This window comes from Seriola lalandi, unplaced genomic scaffold, assembly GCF_002814215.2.
Source record: "Seriola lalandi dorsalis isolate HSWRI2012SDOR001 ecotype SW California unplaced genomic scaffold, Sedor1 jcf7180002054944, whole genome shotgun sequence".
Classification (NCBI taxonomy): domain Eukaryota; kingdom Metazoa; phylum Chordata; class Actinopteri; order Carangiformes; family Carangidae; genus Seriola; species Seriola lalandi.
Genome location: NW_019525495.1, coordinates 521809 through 544702, shown reverse-complemented (window position 1 = coordinate 544702; position 22894 = coordinate 521809). Strand labels below are relative to the sequence as shown.

The window sequence follows — 22894 nt, the reverse complement described above, 5'->3', positions numbered from 1 at the left end:
CTATTGGTTTTAAATGGTTTCTGCTCGTGGCAGAATAAATGCACTCAGCATATGTTGGTGGCAAACTGCCCACTGGATGTGTGATGTGGATGTTTTTGTCCAAGTCAGATTGTTCCTTTTTTCAGTTCTCACAATTCAGTACAAGGGAACTAGAGATCATCTTGTGATGGGATCACACCGGTTGAGGTGCTCATGGGTCTGACCTCACCCATCCTCACCGCAGTATGCTGCATGTCCTCCCCTCTCTCTCCCCCCAACTTTCCTTTCTCTCTCTCACTGACAATAATAAAAAAAAAAAAACGCCATATGACCCATGGCAGTGTCTCCTGAAACGGTGCCCCTATGGCAGCAGGCGTACCAGAACTTAGTTGTCATGGTAACAATAATAAACACAAGGGCTGTACCAAGACCGGTGTACCTATAATAAAAGTCATGGCATGGTTAGGTTTAGGAAAAGATGGTGATTTGGGGTAAATTGAACATTAGATGATATTTGTTGTCATGGTTACAGTAATAACCACATGGTTATCTTTGTCGAATGCTCATGGATAATAGAAATAACATAAACTGCTACTCCTGTGTCATATTCATCCATCCACCACAACCTCCTCCTGACGTGGGCTTTGTCTCTCTTTATACACTTTTCCCTTTGCTCCTGTCATACTTGCTACGATAACTAGATGTTGCCTAGCAACAAAACGTATCTATGGGTCATAATAACCATAATCCACAAATCGACCTGATAGCTAACATGACAGGTTAGAACTGTTCATACAGATTTTGTGTAATTATAACTCTACATATTACTGTTGTATATTTGACCCTGTCGCACCAGTCAGCATCCTGTGAAGGACTGGCAGCTCCAGGCGAGTCTGGACTGAAGAAGCGACTGTTCGTTAACAACAATAGCTGCGGCTAAAGAGGTTAGCATAAATCCTGCTAATGCATCAGTTATACCAGAACTGGAGAGTATTTCTTAATTGAAAGAAGAGCGGAGAAGGATGCAGAATCTGACTGGAATACCCTTTTGTCCAAAAACACATTGTTTTGTTCTGGAAGTGAATGTAGAGACATTTGTGTAAATGTTCTCAGAGTCTGTCTCCAATCAGCAGGAGCACACAGCTACCTCTGTCCTGCGTGATGATCAGCCTGTCAGAGCGGCTCAGTCAGGGCTTGGCTACCGTCCCTAAAATACCGTGACCCTAATCTCTCCCCAAGACTTCTACTAATTCCTGTTTGTGCTAATGAACCTCACAGTGGCGAGGCATGAGGGAGAGAAAAAAAAAGGTTCATTAAAAAAAAGGGGAGCATCTGTCTGGAATTAAAAGAGAGCCATCTGTCATTACAAGACGAGAGTACACCTGGCAGGTAATGAGTTCCAAATGTGCTTAAGATCTCAGGCAGGGAAATATTAAATGTGAGTGATGTTGGAAACTAACAAAGGGAGCTGGCAGATGAGGAAGATCACTACTTTTAATGCTTCTTTTTGATCCTGCTCTTTCTTTTGAGTGCTTAGTAATTGTGCCAACACTGAGTAAACAAGCCCCTGGCATTGCTTTAATGCATTCACGTTTTATCTTGTGTTTCCTGCCACCGCCTGAAATGCCTCCCATTAGTGAGTGCCCAAGGTGAACACAACCTCGCAGCCATGATGACAACACATAACGGACAGACTAAACATGCGACCTGCCAATGAGCGGCCTGAAACAGGTCGCTGTGTCCGATTCCCTTCTGCTCCGTCCGTGACTCGGGTCTGCGGTGGCTACAGTGTCCTGTCTGCTGCTGCTGACACTTAATAAGAGCGGTTGATAGAGTCATAATCGCCTCCACTCCTGGGGCGCACCTGTGAGGGCGTGCAGGTCTCACAATAGCACCTGAAGGAGCCAGAGTAAATAAATCTAGTAATAAAGCTGTGGGCCAGAACGGATTCGACTGCAGATGGTGCAGTGTGTGTGTTAGTGTCTCCTCACAAGGACAAACGTAGGAGCAGTTCTCTGACCATCCAACCGGCTCGACTCGAGTTTCTGTAAGGGGGGCGAAAAAACTGAGTTGTTGTAGCAGCTGATTGGCAACAATTATGATACAGCAAAGAAAGAGAAGAGATAAGATGTAACACGACTGAGGTGGTGTTACCACTTAAACGTCCCTATTGTATGAAGTGAGATTCCCATGTGTTGTTTGATTATAGATCAGGTCTAAGTTCTTTATTAATACTGTGAAAGTATCAAAGCCTCAGTCCACAGAGAAATGCACACAGCCTGTATTCAGACACTGAGCCTTAAAACCAGCCTTCAGGACTTCTGTAACTTTGCGATGTCACAACAAAGCAGTCACCGCTTTCATCCACGCCTCTCCCAAGCCCCGCCCACCTGGACCCACCATCCAATTTTGCCGGATTTGGTTTCTCTGAGTGTTTACCTGAAATCTGCTATATTTTTATTAGATCACTCAGAAAACAGTCAGCCAATCAGAAGACAGGCTCAGAGCCTCCTCTCTTCCGATTGGCTCAACGACCTGTTGTTACTAGAGCTACAGAGAAGTCCGAGAGAGGAGATGTAAAACTACATTGACTACATTACATTTTTGGTTCTTAAAACCACATATATCTCTTTATGGACCAACATTTAAAATAAAGTGCAGGAGAAGAGTAAAATATGAGACCTTTAAAAACATTATGCTGTGTTAGTTTTCCCACACCACACAAACTGATTTGATGCTAAGATTTCAGTTCACCACTGACGTTCATCAGCTCTCAAACAAACAAATCATTTCTGACAGGCTAATGGGACTGTCTTTATTTTTAGCAAGCTATTGGACAAATTAAAATTTTAGAACTGATCAGCAGGACATTGGACAGCTGTGTGATTTTGAATGTCAGCATTCAATCTGACTGAACTCTGCACAAAGTGAAAAAAGCATTTTTAATTCATGACTAGAGGCGAAATTTGCTCACAAAATCCATCTGACTGAATCATTAGCTCTCCCTAAGAAGTTTTTGGGTTTTCTTTTTCCAACTGCAGCACCACACCTTTGAAATGCTCGTCACAATTTGAGACAGAGCTTTAGACTTCATGATGTAAGGATATATGGTGACTTACGTTGAACAGATTGTACGTTGTAAAGCCTTTTGAGGCAAATTTGCGATTCATAATTTGGGGATATTAAGATAAAACTGACTTTACTTAACTAGGATCTCCAAAGGTATCACAAGTCATCCATAGGGGGACATGAATGTGAACACCATGGTGTTGCTGAAAAGTCAGAGGATCACCGGAGTCACTAGGATTCATCCTCTGACAACTGCTACATAGTGTTGGATTCTGTTTTATATTGGTGTTTCCTGTTGATCCTGTTGCTAATTCATCTCGGTGGATCGCCTGATTGACACACACCTGTGCTGACTAGTTGGCTGAGTCTATTTAGGCTGGCCCTTTGTTTCAGCTCGCTCTCTCTCCTTGAGAGCCTTGAGGCTGCTGAACTTATTTCAACATAACTGTGCTGACTCCTGATGCATGAGAATAAAATGTAACTCTTTCAACATATTAAATAGAAGTTCAAATGGAATGAAATAAAAAATACAACATTAATTAAAGTAACATCAAAATATGTCCAGTGAGCTCATCCTATACACATTCACTGTAAATGTACATTAACAGATAATTACGCAAAAAATAAATGTGGGGAAAAAAATTCCCTGGAAGAATTAATCAAATGTATAAAAACATAGAAAAAAACAGGGGAAGTCATTAATGAGATCAGAGTTTAATTCTGAAGATAATCAGCTCCAGTTGCTGCTTGAGCGAGGAAGAGTGCAGCCGCCTGACTGCAGGTTTGTGATTAGTTTTCATAGACGATGATGAAGTGAGGAGATTTTAAAAAAAAAAAATCCAAAATTTCACACCAGGTGATCAAATATTTGCAGCAGCAGCCAGTACCTGCTCTCTCTTCCAGCCTGCGTAACCGCTCTGTATAAACCACTCAGCAATTAAACACACTGTGAATTAATTAAGCCGTGCCAAGTTTGCATTTCCAATTAAAGCTCTGCCCCTAAACAGGCAGACACACCCCACATACATAAAAGGGCAGAGAGTGAATCAAATTACAGCGGAGCAGCCTCAGTGAGATTGAAATTCAGCGGGGGGAGGTTTGGTTTGATAATAAAAACAGGGATCTCGTGTGTCAATAAAAAAGCTACTGAGGTGCTTCAGGAAAGATTGAGGTGAACAGAGGTGTAAAGAAAAAAAAAAACGATGCCAATTACCCAGAGAGCAGATACAAATACTGCCAACCCAGAGTCTGTGAAATTGTGTAGAAATATGGCTGAATACAGAGTGATATGACTAAAGTAACAGCGAGGCTTCTCTGATTCACGTGTTCAATTCCCAGAAGTGGATCTTACATTTTTATTGGCACCGGGAAAGAACTGGATTTTGTTTTCTCAAACAGACCGGGCTGAGATTTGTCTTTCAGGAGGTGAAAGAATTTTATATCACACCATTTAAACCCTCCTGTCACCCCGCTGCAGTCACACAACTCTGACTCCTTGTTTCCAGTCTCCAGGTGATGAGACTGTTACTCAGCAGCTTCACTGTGCATATTGGGACATTACTTCGCAGCTCGACAGCTAATCATCTCAATCACTTGCTTACAGTTCCTCAGCCAAGGAGGCGTCTGTTCGTGTGTCTTAAATGCAACATATCCTCTCCAACAAGCCTCAAGATTTTATTGATTTTAAAGTTCTCTGTGGCCTCTCTCCCGTCTGTATCTCTGACTTCTCAGTTCCCTACACACCAGTACGAACCTTGGAAACCCGCAGGTGAAGGTCTTCTGTCTGTTCCAGAGGTCCAGCGGAAAACTGAAGGGGACAGAGCGTTTGCTGTCAGGGCCCCGAGGCTCTGGAACAATCTGCCCGAGGAAATCTGTGACCTCCTGTGACCTCCTTTAAGACTCTTCTTAAATATTTTTATCAGGGCGCTTTTCCTGCTTTTACTTTGCCACGAATTATCTTATTTCACTTAAAATATCTTTCGGCTTTTATACACTTGATTGTTTTAAATGTTTTATGTGTTTTTCTCTGAAATCTATGGATTTTATTGATTCTGTTTTTTGCTTTCTTTGTCAAGCACTTTGAAATGTAGATTTTGAAAAGTGCTTTACAAATAAAGATTATTATTATATTGTATCACAAAAAACCTCATGGTTCAGTGTGTTGCTCAGCTATACATAGGCTGCTGACTAAAGCCCATTTCTACTATCTTGTATTAGTCACTGCACTAATATCTACCTGTGTCACTATTCACAGAGATAGTAGTATGTATGCAGACATCGAATCATCACAGCCATAATGTGATTGCTGAACATCTCCTACCAAAACCATGGCCTCCACTCCTCTGGTCTCAGGCTTTCCACCAGATGCTGGGATCTGCTCCCATTCAGCCACTAGAGCAGCAGCGGTGCTGATGCTGGCCGATAAGGTCTGGCTCGCATTCGGCATTCCAGTTCATCCCAAAGGTTTTTTTTTTAATAGGTGTGAGGTCAGGTTCTTCCACACTGAACTGGTGAAAACCATTTCTCTGTTGACACATGTTGTCTCTGACTGAATGTTGACACGGGAGAGTTGACACATTCAGTCAGAGACACACTGTTTAAATATAACTGTGTGCGGATTTAAAGGAGCTGTTTGTTAGTTTTGTTATTGCTACATAGCTAGCATTTGCTTTAACAGTTGTTTACTTACCAGTCTAGAAGAAACTGCTTCTATTGCTCCTATTTCTATCACTTCCTTTCTTCTACTGATGTTAGCATGCTAAGCAGCTAGCTGTGGCATGATCGGCCCGTAGCGTCCAGGCTGCCTTGAAGAAGTAGCGCTGCTCAGACGTATTATAACCTCTTATATTGTAAACACAAGGATGGCTCAAGACTGGTAAGTAAACAGTGTTAATGCTTATGCTAGCTATGTAGCAATAAAACTTACAAATAGCTCTTTTAAGACTTCCTTTATGCTCTGTCCACATTCTAATGCTCATACAGTGTAGTCTGAAATGCAATTACATATTATAATGGAAATCTTCATAAAAGTCTGACAACTAAAGATGACCCAAGTTGAAAGAAACCCCAGTTTCTATTTAAGTAATTAAGATTCATGAGGTTCAGATGAACATAAAGCATTTATTTTTTTTGTGAATCATAAAAATCAAACATTGAACCAGTAAACATCCATATCACAGGCTGGCCAAATGATTGTAAACAAACACCAGAAACATGGATCTAAAAAGACAAACTAACACAATTCTCAGAAACACAGTGAACTTATGGAAAATTCATGTAACAAAAAAAAAAAGAACTGAAATTATAGAGAAGAAAAGAAAGGATGAGGATGTATTTTGGGGACACACTGATTGTCAGCTAAATGAAATGGCAAGCTGCTTTTCAACGGACGACAAAAACAGTCGATAAGTTTAGGGCGAGAAAATAACCCTGAAAAAAAAAAAAAGGCACATTTCACAACTCCAAACAAGAGTCATCGAAACCACATTCAACATATTCAACATCTGATTGTTCACTCACTCACACACTCACGCACGCACGCACGCACGCACGCACGCACGCACGCACGCACGCACGCACGCACGCACGCACGCACACACAATCTTGTATTTGCCTCCAGCTGATGAAATTATAAATATCTACAATATCAAAGAAAATTTTTTCATTTAAATGTTCCATGTTCAGGTGAAGAAGGAAAAAAACTAAACAAAACAAAACAAAAAACACCTGTAACATCTGGATCTGGGAGGATGAAAACCAAACAGCACAGAAGTGAGAACGTAAACATATAAATGACGGATAACAATGATGCTTTGTGTGTTTCTGCATTCAGAGACTCTTACAGACTCCTCGTCCATGACCACCCAGGTTAGACAAAAGCTGACGGAGACAGACAGCTGTGTGTGACGACCAGCAGTGTTTACCGGTCATCTCTAAATGATGAGGATCTGCTGCTGAGATGCAGATTCTCACTGCAGTTTGGTGACGTTGATGACGTTTGTCTCTGCAGCACCGCGACCGGAGACACCTCTACAGCCTTCAACAGTGCACCAGGGCTACAACAGCTGGGGTATGTGCCAGGAAGAAGTCTCTATGAATAACGATATAATAAGATTTTTTGACTATTTATGTTTTCGGAAGGGTGCGCATGTAGGAGACGAAGAAAAAAAAACCAACAAAAACATTAAAAAGCTGTTTGTGCTATGGATTTGTTGACCGAACAGGTTGTGTCGACAGTCAAATTACTTTGTCACGTCATCATAAAGCAGCTGTTAAGAACAACATTTCTAATAATCCCAGATGATTTGTAGTCTCTCATATCATGACATCATGTAAGCAATAATAATGGACAAAGTGTCTGGTTGGTAGAGTCCATCAGGTTCTATAACAGAACATCTTTGAGTGTATTATCATGCTTATAACCACGGACAATTACAGAAGTAAAAATCATCCATATTTTTTTAAATTTTTTTTAAGCGTTTCTAGTTTGTTTGTGCACTTTCAAGGTCTGTTGCTATGGTTACCGTTTGATGTATTTATCCACTGAGCACCGAGTTAAAGCTGCAGCTGTGTTTGAAACTCCTCGTCCACTCACTCACTGTTTCCTACATAATAAAAACTGACAGGTCACATGAGTAAAACATCCATCACAGGTGAAGAATGGAGGAATTCACACATATACACTATTTACACTGCAGTAGCAAATGATGAGTGATTTCAAACACGGCATAAACAGTGGACGTGGTATGAATCAGCACATCGTCCAGCTCCGGTCTCCTACACTGCTAAAGTCCTGAACACTATAAGCGAACGTAAAGTGCAAAGGGTCAATTCACACAGTGACATCTGCCTCTGAGATTTCTCCCGTCACCATGGAGGTGGATGGAATATCATAGGTGGTGCACACACATTTGAAAAATGACATTTAAAAATGAAAAAAAGCAACATATCTTTCCAGAAAGTGTCCTTGACAATCCATAGAACGCACTACCTACAGTTTGCAGTACTTTCTCCTGAATAAATAATCCCTAAGAAAACAGCCCACAGCTAGTTGTACTTAGAGCACCTCCATTGTACATTTCATTCACCTAAAAATCTGCAAAACAAATCCACTAAAAATAAAGAGGAAAAAATTTGTTTTTTGTACGAACTGTGAAAACCAGAGACGGAACCATTAGACGGGTCCGAGATGGAAATGTAAGGGGAGTAAGTGAGTTCATTAACAGGCACAACTCAAGATAGAAAGCTGCCAAGTGTCAGTGAAATCAGGATTATTGAGCTATAGTACAGAGTGTAGTGTATGAAGCTGTGTAGTTACAGTTGGCCCAGTGGTGGCCCTTCACTTTGGGCCACTGTTGGCACTCCGCACAGCCATGGGGCACTGTAGATCACGATTATCCTGTCAGGTGTTGGGCTGTGTGATAGATACAGATATGAGACTGACAGAGTCATGAATGGGTGCTGAGCAGTAAGAGACGGGAGACATGCCCTGTGTGTGAACTACAGGTGCGAGAGCGTCTGGTGATAAACTGAGATGGAGCTCTTCCTGGAGACCCATCTGTCTGGATCTGTCACGGACGGAGCTTCATCGTTCACGAGCGGGACGAGGAGATCGGAGGCGGCCGCCGCTGAGGAATGGATACACGTCAGCCGTGAAAGACTGATCATCCCTGATTTGTTCGTTTTTTTTTTTCTTCTTCTGTTGGTTTCTGTTCCAATTTCATTATTAAGCTGTGTGGATGCCAAGCAGGACACGAGTCAAGGTGTGACAGGCGCTTTTTCTTGTCGCTACTCGACTCTTTCAGTCGCTTCAATATATTTTTATTGGAACAATCTGCCCTGAAGGTCCAGTGGATCATTCACCACCTCAACACTCTAACTTCCCCATAGTTTGGGATTTGGGATAGTTTGGGGAGGCATGCTAAGATAGCATCTGACACCCCCTGTCCCTGTGTCCGACAATCTTTGTGACTTTCCAAAACCGACAATCCGACAACCCTCCCAACTTTATACAGTTTATACATGTGCGTACAACACTTTGAATGAAACAGTTCATTTGAAGCATATTGAACCCCCTCTTTTTTTTTGTTTTTGGAAAGTTCTGTAAGTGCAAACCTCAGACTGTCAGGTGTTTGTTTACAAAAGATAATTTTTAATAAATTCCCTTTCAATAGTTTCATGCACTGTTCCAGCTTTTATAATGGAACATAAACACTTGACATTTGGTCCCTTTTAACAAATTTGATAAATTACTCTTAATTACGTTTAGTTTATGCAACAAAAGTCCCATAAAAAAGGCACACTGTCCAACCAGCAGCAAGTAAGGCCTCGTGTCAATGAACAAAGAAACCGGCCGAACAGATAGAGATTTTTTTTTTTTTTTAGAAAGTTTTGGGAACAGTGAGTTCTCATTTCCTGGTGTCAGTCAGGATGATGTTGGCTGTGACAAACATGAGGCAGAAGGCGGCCCACAGCAAAACAAACCATACCCAGAAGGCATGGCGGAAGGGGGACTGGTGCTTGTTGATGGCATCTCTGCCCACAACGGGCTCAAGATGGCGTCTTCCGTAATAAACAAGGCAGGCCGGGATAATGTACTGGATCCCTGTGCCAGCATAGGATCCTGTAATACCCACCAGGGACTCCAAGTTGTGGGTGCAGAAGGCCACCACGATCGGGGGCACCAGGGTAATGAGGGGAAACACAACGCGGTCCACCACCCACGGGTAGGTGCCTCCGTCCCGGTGGAACAGGGTCTTCCAGTTGTTGCGGAGCGTGACGGCGATGATGGGGAAGTTGGTGCTGATGGTGAAAACTGGGAACAGGCCTAAGAAGTAGCGCAGCACTGGGATGTCCAACACGTCGCAGTTGTCCGTGAAGTTCAGGGTGTACATGTCGTGCAGCAGCGAGCTGTCGAAGCAGAAGATGGCGGTGAACGAGAGGAGGACGTAGAAGCCAAGGATCAGGATGTAGTCTGCCAGCACCAGGGTGCCGACATGTTTCTTCTCAGAGATGGGCGTCACCAGGGAGGGCAGGGAGTGCTGGCACATGAAGGAGTAAACGCACACCCCGAACAGGTTGGGGACTCCAGAGAGGGAGGCGACTGGCGGGTGGCCCTCACCAGTGCCTTTACCAATGCGGATAAGAGCCAAGATGATCATCATGGTGAAGGCTGTAAAAAAAAAAGAAAAAAGAAAAAGTAGAGGAAATTAATTAAAGAAACAATAAAACAAATTTACATTTAACCAAGTTACTACGGTGTGATGACGGACATTACGCCTCATATGGAGGTATGCAGCGGTACGAGGTATTTTGAAGGTTCAGGCGTTTATTGGTCAATCACAGAGGCAGCTGCTGTATGTGTAGCATTTTTAAACAGCAACATACACAATGTCAAAGTAATGGTGATGCCTTGGAACAATTACAATGAAAAAACGCAACAGCTGAGACAACTAATACACTATCTTACATTATTTGTATTACTAGGACTGCGTATCATTTCCCTCCTTTGCACATCACCTCACACTGTTCAAAGAACCTATAACAAATGTGAGTTTCCACTAGAGGAACAACCCCAACCTTCAAAGTTTTATATTGTAAAGCAACTTCCATTTTCTACCACAGTCCACCAATCACACAGACCTCCCACAAAGTCTGCACCGGTAGTACCACTGCACAGCCTTTAATGCATCTGTCTACCTCATGAATCTCTCCGGGTTTGGACCTAAATGCTTCTCTGATTGTCTGTTACCACACGAACCCTCAGTGTTCCCAGAGTCCAAACGAAACGTGGAGAAGCAGCTTTTACTAAACATCACACAGCTGGAAAAAACTTCCAGAAAACAGAGAACTGGACTTTGATCCAGGTTAATGTTTTGGTGCTTGCTCTATCCCTATCCCCTTCTATCTATCCCCTTGGCTATTTTTGACTTGTCCTGACCTTTAACTGCCTTTTGTCACTTTTAGGATCCGTAATGTCAATCATTTCAATTGCATTACTATGCTTGAAATAAACCTGCCTTACCTTAGATATAAAGATTTAAAAAATAAATAAATAAAAGCAGTAAAGATATTTTTCTGTTGAAACTTTTAAGGCAAAGCAATACAGCTCCAGCTCAGGTAGATAAAGTTCATCCTCTCAGTATGGAAGTGCCTTCCTGCTTTTTTGGCCCAGAAACATCAGCCGTAAAGACCAACTAAGAAACATTTCATGGCCCGACATAAAGTCACCGGAGACGGGCGAAGATAGAGAAGGCCCCCGCCCCCCCCCCGCGAGTCTCCACCCCGTCGTTCCCATCGCATCTCCAATTGATTCCTGGAGATGCTTCTCTGGAAACTAGCATGACCGTATCTAAAGGAGACCTCTGAGCGTGGCCTGCAGTCCCGATACGGGCTGACAGTCATGTGTCCCGGTAAGGCGTCTCACCTCCACGCACACTCAATCAGCCCGTGACACCAGGAGTTAGTCATAGCCCTGCGGTGGCCAGCAGCCAGCTCCTCAACTTTCATCATCAGCTGTCCTTTAAACACAGCATGACATTTAGGAAGTGACACTCGGACCATAATTTGCCACACATATGCAGAAAATGATTCTATACTGTACACTTCCACACAGTCTTTGAGACTGGGTATAATGCATAACTGAAGGGGTGAGATCCCCGCTGCCTTTGATGGAGATATTTCAGAGGGGCGGTACTGCAGTTCTCAGAGTAGAGTAGTTTCTGTTTTCAGCACAGGTCGTAGTGCTTTAACAGGGTGGAGGGGAAGTGTGCGAGGTGGGAACTTAGAGTTTCAAACAAGCTCTATTAATCAGCTCCTGTGTGTCCTTGCAGTGGCACTTTAATGTATGTCAGGAGGATAAAATTCATAAATTCATTCTAATTATCAGTGACAGACTGTACAAAGGGAAGGAGACGCCATCAGAGACAAAGGCGTTCAGGACTGAGGTGAGTGTCTGGAGAGAAAAAAAAAAAAATGACCAAGAAATCCTTACTGTTAGTATTATGAGACGACGACAAAGAAGAAGAATGAGAAATTACTTTAGAGTAATACAATATAAGACTGAAAAACAGTCTTATATTTAACAGCAACAGCACAATTCAAACAGGAAGTGAAAAAAAAAAAAAAATCTAAACCACAATAAAACCACAACTTTCTGTCGCCTCTATCTTGATATCACTGAGATCACTTATTAAATTTTAATACAGCCAGACATACAGCACATTTGTTAAGTTTGTAATCATGAAATATTCAGCAGATGAATTTCTGTCCCTTTTGTTAACCGTTAGCATTTCCTGCTAGTTCAGTTGTGGGACAACAGAAACAGCAAAAATTCAACAAATGAGAACAACTAGACCGTCTGACCCGCTCCTCCACACATGTTGGCTGGGAGGAGCACATCTGTTGAGAGGGAAACATATTTAGTTTCAGTGGGGATGGACATCTTTACAGAAAGAACCTGATAAACACCAGCATGGGACATACTGTGGATCTGAAAATGGGGGCTCTAGGGAACAGACCAGCAGAGCACAAAGGGTGCACACCTTTGTTTCACACTTTGCATAAACTCACATCAGTGTAGATGTGAACGCTCACACACATCAGTGGCCAAAGTCTATAAACTTGTTGCATGAGTGTTCAGTATTTAATGCATCTCTGGCCTCCGTCCAATGTAATCTCTGGCTCTAGGAAAAGCTCCACAAGGTGGGATCCTCCCCACTCTGACCTAACCCCCCCTCTCTTAAATAGGGAGGTCAAATGGTTTAGCAACAGACCAGCTTTCAAGGACAAGGACACACAGATGTAGTGCTGCAACTATCATTAATTTCATAATCTTAATGTCCTGATACATTTTAAGTGTTTAGATGATAAAATGCAAAAAAGAAAAAAGATTTCTGATTTCTTTCCATAAAATCATTAACAGTCTCCTATCATCTTCTATGTTGGAGACGTACGCTCCTTTCTCCGCATTACTCTCCACTCCCCTTTAATGTGTGAGAGAGCCATCACTACATCCCATCTGTCTGCTCCCTTTGCTCCTCCTGTCTTCTTTCTCCTTCAAACTCTCATCTTCTTCCCACCTTTTTGTCCTCAAGAGGCTACGTGTGAAGCGGCGAGCGCAGCCACCTGTCTGTCTGCTGCACCATGAGAGGAAAAAGGTGCAGGTCAGGAGAAAAGAAGCTCTTCTCCTCCTCCTCGAACACCCACACTGGCAGGCTGCGCAGGAAGGAGACAGGCATGGGGCTTTTAATTAAGAGTACCTCAGGGTGGCTGGGCACCTTTTTTTTTTTTTTTTTTTTTGCAAGTCCAGCCAAGATTAAGATGCTGCAAGAAAGCCTGTGAGAAAACTCCTGGTCGCACTGGTGAGCTCCCAGTGAAATGTAAATGAGGGTTAAAAAAAAAAAAAAAAACTCCAAACGCCTCAAAAATTGCAAATTCTAAAGCATAACATCTTTTTTTCTGCCGACAATTCACAAGACTTTATGCTAATTAGCGGCAGAGAACTCATTTGTCTTACTTAAGACACAGGAACCAACCCATTATTTTTCAAAGAAATTGAAAGTCGATCAAGAGCAAAGCTGCTAGAATAAAGCTTTTCATAATGTGCTCATTTGTCACCAACTCTCGGCTGCATCATGCTACATGAGGTGGGCAAATCACATTCGCCTGTGACAGTTTTATCACACTCATTGCACATACAGCTATGAATCTCAATGGTGAAGACCTGTGCAGCCATGAAATAAGAGCATATTGGCTCGGATCACATCAACTGCTTTGAAGGGAAGTTCATCCCCTCCCCCTCCCCACTCTATAATTTTTTAACAATCATTAACCATGGAGGAAGCAAATAATAAAAAATGTTGAATTTCAGTGAAATGGCATCAGCAAACTCTTCTTTGTTTACTTTCCCTGCATAAATCTTCATCTTAGTTTCACTCCGTATTTGAACCCTGGTCATCCACGCCCCCTCCTGCAGTGGCTCTATGCCCCCCAGTTTGAGAACCACTGGATTAAGGAAACAGACCCTAGTGCTTTATTTACATAGTAAAGTCAGTGTGGCCATCTTGGTCAGTGGCGTCGTGCTACAGAGGGGTGTAAGTCACATTCACATGCATTATTCAGTGACTATTACGAATCATACTGAAACCAGTAACGCATACAAATGAAATCTACATCAGCCTGACATTCTGTTTTAATCTGAACAGGACTTCCTTTATGGTCCTCTCTCTTATTATGTTCTGACAGAATGAAAAAAACCCTTTAAGAGATGCTGTCGTAGTTTCAACTGACAAAATCTCACCTACAATCCCGTAGCAACAACCCCTATCTGCCCAAAGACCCTCCACAAAACTCCTTCATTCTGATGCGATGAGCCATCTACCTCAGCCGGTATCTGTCAGGATATGGTGATTACATGCACTTGCAAACTGCTCCGCCAATACTCTCCAGCACACTTGACATGTGAACACAGGAACTGAGTAAATTAAGCAAGTGTCAAACGGCCACACATCACGTCCACATAACTAGTGGCCGTCCATCATGCAGCCTGTGATTTATATTACCTGAATGGGGATGGGAATGACCTTGTGAGGAATGCTTCAACTTAACAACCCTCCAGAGGGGAGGCTGCTATAGCTGTATTCTCTCGGCTAGCAAACAAAGCTGTTGCTGTTAACCCAAGGCTGGCACGCACTCTCAATACTCCAAGGAGTCATTGACTTCCTATGGAGGAGGACTCTTTGGGGGCTATCTAAGAAGAGATGGGATTCCTGGAGTCAATTAATGAGTAGAAAATGGTAGAAGGTGAGAGGTGATCAATCTCATGTGCGACAGAGCACGAGGAAGCTGAAAGTTGGGGGGGGGGGTTCTCTCTCGCTCCTTGGAGAGAATGACTCGGACACTTAAACGTGAGCAATTCATTGATGACAGTGAGAAGGTCAAGGACTTCTCAGCTGTGCCTGAAAAGAATGGCGCTGCTCTGACAACCTTTTAAACACTAGACAAACACGTCATGATCTAATGCAATGCAAAGTTGTGGTGATGCAGCTCTACTGTTTTCTTGTTTGCCAATTCACCCCGCTAGTGGTTTTAAAGCAGAGCAATCATCCAATCATCAATTAAGAGAGACACTCCTTGAGCACTCTTGGATAATCTCTGGGGTAATTAGCACCGGCTCTTTGCCCAGTTCTCACCAGGGTTTCAGGATCTCTTGCTGTGGTAGAGCTCTATCACTTCAAACCTATCAGGACCGGAGCTAGCGGGCTGCTGCTGCTGCTGGTGCCGCTGCTGTTGTGTCTGGTGGGCGACTGGGTGATAAGTGGCTGCCTCGCCTCGTAACAACTTGTGTGATAGCAGATAGGACTATCAGTAAACACAGCACAGAGCGGCACAGCGGTTGGCCTACTGTTTAGCACCCCACACTGCAGCTCAGGTTCACAGGGAGGAGCCAAACTCCATGACACTATCTAACAGCTTGATGAAAACATCACTTAGTTCACTCGCTGAGCCACAGCCCTGAAAATCTGTACTTTATCCATAGATAAGAGGCTAAATGCACCTGCCTCTATAACCTGCAAGAAAAGGAACAATCCAAAGAATTCACATCTCTACAACAGGGAAATAATCATTCGCCTCTGCTTGAAATTATTCCATTATACACCATCCACTCCATTATGATGCACAGAGCTGGTGTGGAGGAGAGGAATTGATTTATATGTCACAATAAAAACACAACTTTTTTTTAACTTTAATGCAACGTAGGTAGATGTCCACAGAGAAATGCACACAGCCTGTATTCAGACACTGAGCCTTAAAACCAGTCATCAGGACTTCTGTAACTTTGTGATGTCACAACAAAGCAGTCATCGCCCCCATCTCAGCCACGCCCCAAGCCCGGCCCACCCACCATCCAACCTTGCAGGATTTGGTTTCTCTGAGTGTTTCCCTGAAATCTGCTATATTTTTGTTGGATCACTCAGAAAACAGTCAGCCAATCAGAAGAGATGCTCAGAGCCTCCTCTCTTCTGATTGGCTCACTGACCTGTTGTTATTAGAGCTCCAGAGAGAAGCCTGAGAGAGGAGATGTAAAACTACACTGAGATGGTTTTTGGTTCTTAAATCCACAAATATATCTTCTTATGGATCAACACTTCAAATAAAACACAGAAGAAGAGGAAAATACGGAGCTTAAAGACAAGACCTTGGACTATTTTCATTATTCTATGATTTCTTATAAACTAGGCGATTGATCAATGAAGAGAAAATAATCTAGAGATTAGTAATGAACACAATCAATAGTTCTGTTGCCAGAACATTTGGTTGGCCTGAGGTTAACTCTTAGGTTTAAATGTTATCAGTTACATTCACATAAAATGAAAGAAGTCTCGGAACCGAGACAAAAGAATGCCGCTATTTTTTCCATCTTTCAAAGGTTTGTGAAGAAAAATCAGTCTGTTGTCGAAAAGTTCTGTTCGATCTGTAATTTAATAAAGCAAAAGGTGTAAATGAGCATTTAACATCAATGTTTAAATGCAGCATTTTTTTTTTATTGAAAAGGCAATAATTAGTAAGTGAAGAAAGGCTCACCGGCTCTGGATTTTAAGCAGCATATTACAAGTATGAACAAGTGATTTATTTAATGTATCTCACTTATTATTAAAAACATAACTTCTTTTGAATTAAAGGGTGAAGGTGCAGCTTTAATTCCTCCCCTCAAATCTCTCATGCCTAGGAATGAAGGCAGCTCTGAGGTATACAAAGCACTGAGGTCACGACTATAATTAAAAGCTTAGTTACTGGATATGGATCAGATTGATCATGTTCTTCTACCAAAGCAGACATCCACCAAACAAGATCTTAATCACTCTGCAACTCAACAAGGAGTCAGTTCTCACAGTAGCCAAACAAACATCAGTACTAAGCAGGGATACAGTATAGAGGCCACCAAGAACAGTGAAAGTGACTGTGATCATTTTGAAATCAATAAGAACGATACTGAAGTGGAAGTGATGTTTTTCCTTACAGCCCCATAAAGGATCTGATATCTCCTGTTCGATTCCATCTAGTAATTCACTGCCCTCCTGTGGTGGCGGCAGGACATTGCCTCTGTTAGCTAGCTTCACATTGAGATTTTTTTTGGATGCTTTCACATTGAGGATAATCCTGGGATCAAGCTATAGCTATTTACAGATGACTCAAGCGGTCCTCGATTCAACCCCCACTGTCCTGAGATCAGTTATGATATTACAGTATTATTATACACATGTCCAGATGTGTGTGGACACTGTAGCTGTGCATTAGAAAATTACTTCGGCAACCTTTTCTTCCTAAGCATTAAGAGGCAGCAGTAACAAGCAAACTAGCAAATTACAGTGATTTATCATCTCAAATCAGCATGAGACTATGTCCACACTACGTTTTCATTTGAAAACAGCGTTTTCAAATGAAATTGATCTCTGTCCAGACTAGCACACCAGCAGATTGTCAACTCTGCAGTTGATTATTTGCAAAAAAAATACTCTGAACGAGGAGCAGCAAGGACAGCTAAAAACTGAACAGCTGCTAGTAAAACTTGTAATTCATTATCCATGTTGCTTTCACCACTTGTAGTTGAGGCTGATGAGACCCAATCAGGGAGCGATCATTTCCAAAGGTCTCTGTTTTCACCTATCCAGTCTACAACACAACCCCAGAGTTTTCATACTGAACCGGGACCAGCAACGTCTCCGTTTTCGGTGCTTGAAAACGCCGGAGTAGTGTGGACGGGAGGTGAAAACACAACAAAAGAGATGCATGCAAAATGAAAATGTATTGGTGGGGACGTAGCCTAAGTTGTCTTACTAATGACCTTGGTCAACATGTGTGACGACGAGGAGTTTGTGGAGCTTCTCTCTCCACTGCCCTGGTCCACCTGACAATTACACACTGGACAAAAATAGAAATGCAACAATTTTGTTTTTGCTCCCGTTTTTCGTATGTTGAAATTAAGACTTTTTCTCAGCACATAGGAGGCGTCTTTCCCTAAAATTTTCTTCACAACTGTGTTTAAATCTGTGTTTGTGAGCATTTCCTCTGCCAAGATAATCCGTCCATCCAGCATATCAAAATGCTGATTGCATGCATGGATCTGAAAACCAGTCAGTACCATCTGCCTCATGCAGTGCGACACATCACCTATATATATATATAGAGAGGTGATCAGGTTGCTGATTATTGGACCGCTCCTCGTCAATGGCTGTGCACAGTTGCTCAATATTGGCAGGAAGTGGAACACGCTGTTGTACCCGCAGATCCAGAACATCTCAAACCTGCTCAGTGACATGTCAGGTGACCGAGCTGGCCATGCAAGAAGTGGGATCTTTTAAGCTTCCCGGACCTGTGTACATCATGCTTCAACATGAGGTGATGGTGGCAGATGAATGGCACGACAGTGGGCCTCAGGATATCAACATGGTATATCTGTGTGTGTGTGTGTGTGTGTGTGTGTGTGTCTTTTGTGTATATAGAAAAAGTCTTAGATCTTTTATTTCAACTCATGGGAGTAAAAACTAGTGTTGCCTTTATATTTTTGTTAACCGGTATGTCTAGACTTTTTTTTTTTAATTTTTTTTATTACACCACTTTGATGTTTCATACTTATTCAATTTGCATATTAAAAATTAATCATGTAATGTAACACCCAAGCCTTTTAATTCTGTTCTGATTTTCATATTATTATCTTTTCCTTCAAAATCTGCAGTATGTTTGAGAAATCTGAGACAGCATGTTGAGACTGAACTGTCATTGTCTATACTGCACATATGATGTTTACTGTCAGCTCAAAGGAAAGACCCTAATACTTCTTCAGCCAGGACGGTGAAGATGTCCAGGCAGAGAGCAGCAGATGCAGGAGAGAGAGACAGGCTGCTAAAACCATGACACAGGACAGGCCCTGAGTTTAAGAGGGATTTGCTGCCAGTGCTGTCATGAACATGTCATCGCACATTCAGATGGTGGTTTGTGGGCAGTGGGGAGTGTCGTTGGCTTTTTTTTTTGGCTTTGCTTGCTTATCTGTAAAAGTCCCTGCATGCCGCTGTGTGGTGCTTTAGTCCTTGGCCGTCAATGGGAGTGTCGTAGAAAGACAGAAAAGGAGTGATATTTTCCCAATCGGGATTTTTTTTTTGTTTCCCTTAAATGTAATTTTCCAGAACCTCTGAACTGTGGTTCTGTTGTACGGCTCATTAAGACCCGCTCATATTTCACCATCCCCCTGTGAGCTGCATGCTCTGGACAAACTGAACTTTCCACTCAACCAGCCACCAGAGTCCCCCTGACCTTCAAAAACAATATCTCCCTCCCTCACCCATTTAGAATGGCACTGGGCAGCTGTGAATATCCCTGCGGGCACTTCCTCGGCTCTTTATACCGTGCTGTAGTAAACTAAGAGCATGGGATGGATGGTGAGAGCCACGGATCACTGAAGCTAATAGTCTTTGACTTGCACTCATGTTTTCTTGGTGCAGTTTACTATATTTCACATAAACATGCAGTTTATCAACAGTCAGGCTTACTCTCTAATTATTTGACCATCATTGCTTTTAGGTGTGTTTGAATATAATCTGTAAGAGTTTGTATTAAACGTATTAAAAGTAAACATTACCTTTTTAAATAAACTATATAGTGTTAATACAGGAACAACTTCAAGTGCAGAGCCAATAAAATGTGTCCACCCCCTTTAAAGTTTTCATGTTTTATGGTTTAACAATATTAAAAGTAGAATCAAAGAAGATTTAACGTGGCCTTTAATGTCAAGGAGAAAGTGTAAAAAAACGGATTAAATTTGTATCTTCAGTCTTACTCCATGTAAAAGCACATTTTTAAAGCTCTAGTAAATAAAAAGAGATGCTTGAGAAAGACGAATAATCCGGTAAATATAATCCAAACCAGCGATAAAACAACCTTTTTTCTATCACTGCTCTACTCTGAAATAAATGTGACAGCTGCTCTTGAAAAATGCAGGATGCATATGCTACTGACTCAACAGTTAATATAGAGAGTAACCCCTCAGAGGCTCCACACGGCTATCCATGCAACCCAGGAGAGACGGGCGGAAGTGATTAACACTCGTTTACTGACTGAGGAGGCTGTTAACAGGTTCCCTTTCTTCTCATACCACTCAATATCAATTAGACAAGCTCTCTGCTCCACTCAGTGTTGCACTCAGGAGATGGTGTTGTGGACAGCTGACAATGTATCACGTCGATGAAATATTCTGTAAATGGCCAATAAACTACTATTACTCCAACTACCACCACCACCACCACCACTAATTTTACCTGCTAACATGCACTGGTGACATAAGGGGTGTACAATGGTTCTGCCACTTGCAAATGAGGATTTATCAGAAAGGTTAACGTCGTGTTCTACAGTGAATGAATGATGTATGTTATGACTACACACAGCGCTGTAAAGACAGACGTAAAGGTTAACAAGCTCTTGAATTTTCAAAAGGCAGTGAATGACGGCCGGTTGGTGTGGACGGTGGATCTTTCAGTGGGGGGGGGGTGTCGGTGTACTTTACAGGGAGCTCTCCAGTTAGTCAATAACAAAAATGTATATAATATAAATGCTTTTCTTTCAACCCGAGGTCCGAGTTGTCACTATGGAACACTCTCACAAATTACTCCACAATAGCTCAGTAAATACATGTAAATAGGAGGCCGGGCACTGTGCTTTGAAGCGATCATTGCAACAGCAGTTCTTTGCCTTTTCAAGCAGAATCAAGCAATTGTGTCTGGATGGAGGAACTCAGCGACAACACTGTATGACAAAACACCCAAACGGTACAAGGACATAACCCGCGCAGTAGTGTACTACTTTTCTCCTTATCTTTATTAAAAATATGTGATGATCGATAATTATTTTTACTGATTAATGTGAAAATCTAAAAAGCTAAAAAGGTGTTAAGTTGCTCTATAAAGAAGTGAATTACCCTTATGACATTCAGAAAAACTTCAAATGTAATTGATACGTTGTTCCATTCTTATTGTATTGTTCTGTACCGTTCTTGTTTTTTTGTAACATAAAAAATGAGAACACATTTTAAATGCCTCTCTGGGCCAGACAGTAAAAAATATGATGTTTGATTTGCCCTGAGTTGCAGTGCCCTTCTTATCTCTATGGGTTTTTATCTTGAATACACCAGAGCACAGTTGTGAGAGGCGTCATTTTCTGTGTGTTTGGTAAACGACTGATCACTAGTGTCTCAGATATTGAAAGGAGACAACCTCAGGTCATCACGCAGAGGGTGGCTGAAAATGGCAGAATAGCTAAAAGCATAATCCCCTTTAGTTGTGTCAGATATAAATTTGTAGTGTTTAAGATATAGCGCAGTGACAAACCAAAAAGTGTAAATACGTCCAGAGACTTCCCTTCGCGCCCATTTCCACTGTAATCCAGGTAGAATTAAGTGAGATGAAAAAGGGACAAAAAGGAAGTGACCAAATAATTGCAGTAACAAGTTGTGATGCAAAGGGTTTCAGACTGAGACGTGCTAATGGCTGCTCCATTGAAAATCCCAGCATGTTGCAGGCAGCGCAGCAGCAGGCAGCCACACCATCACTCATGTTTGGTGTAAAAGAAACAGGGCTCACTGGACAAGAAGGTGACTACAGTTGAGTGGCAACGACCGTGACGAGGCCTGAGCCGAGGGCAGGAAGCAGCGCCCCGACGCACCGGCCAGCTGCTAACCCTGACATCCAGCACACATGTCGCCACCCAGGGCAGCGCAGGTGTATCCAAGGAGTGGTGAGGAATGAGGAATGATCGGGGGGGAGGGAGGGTCTTACTGTATGTCTGCAGAGGGTTTGGTGTCAGTGATTCTAAATAAAATGGATCCTGAGACCCAGGAGCACAAATATAATCAAACTGAGTTGATACTGTATAAATGCTGTGTATCAGTGGGCCGTGGCCCAAGAGGGCCTTCAATTCATTTGCAAAACAGTAGGCTACAATTTTGTATAAAAACAAAATTATATACATTTAATATATTATATAAAATATTAATAAGTATATTTTATTTATTCTATTTTATAAATAAAATATACAGAATGTTTTAAAATGAATCAATCTTTAAAAACATTAAAAATGTTTAAATCACTGTGATAAACCAATGATGACGATGCCACTGGACCACATCATGTACTGGTTTTTTCTCTGTGACTGCGCAGTAAAAGATTACATCCATGGGAAAAACTGGAGAATCACAATGTAGAGCTGGTTAGCAACAAGAAGAATTAAAAGGAAAGAGAGTCGAGAAAAATCTTTGATCGTTATCTTTAAAATAAAAAGTGCTCTGACGATGCATTATTTGTCCTCCACATTGTTGTATGTGTTTTTAAATTTTCTAGTGGGCCATGCGTTGGAAAAGGTCGGGAACTGCTTCTTTATATTTATTGTATTTAAGTAACGCTCCAACAAAGTTTCCTCCTTTAGTGACCAGTGGCTGTGATTGATTTCATGAAAAAGCTAACTAAGAAGCTTTTACAGTCACCTTTAAAGCCTGCAAGGCTTCAGTGGTTGATACTACAAAAGGCATTTCACTTTAAGCTTGTTATTTCTGAAATGGATCAGATGTTGACATGTTTGAAGCAGCTGTAAAATAGCTGGAAAACTACCTCTGACTGTCTAACATTTGATTTAAAGGCCCAACACGTGTAAACAGGGGGAGTGCTGCAGGATATTGTAGCCTCTTATTACAAGGCATTACAGCGCTTTTGAGAGCAGAACACCACTTTATATCACACCAAACACCTTGCAGCTGTCCAAAAACTGAGACATACTTATGCATTTCTGAAAAGAAACAATGTCT

The 22894-nt window shown here is 42.0% G+C and overlaps 1 protein-coding gene across 1 annotated transcript in view; it reads right to left on the bottom strand.

The window, feature by feature from the left end:
• Nucleotides 1-6148: 6148 nt before the first annotated feature.
• The window catches only part of slc38a12 (solute carrier family 38 member 12), a 64930-nt gene continuing 48184 nt past the window's right edge, over nt 6149-22894 (bottom strand). The window contains exon 10 of the mRNA XM_023393834.2: nt 6149-10219. Coding sequence (XP_023249602.1) covers nt 9456-10219 — 764 coding nt within the window. The 3' untranslated portion in view covers nt 6149-9455. The remainder of the gene's footprint in view (nt 10220-22894) is intronic.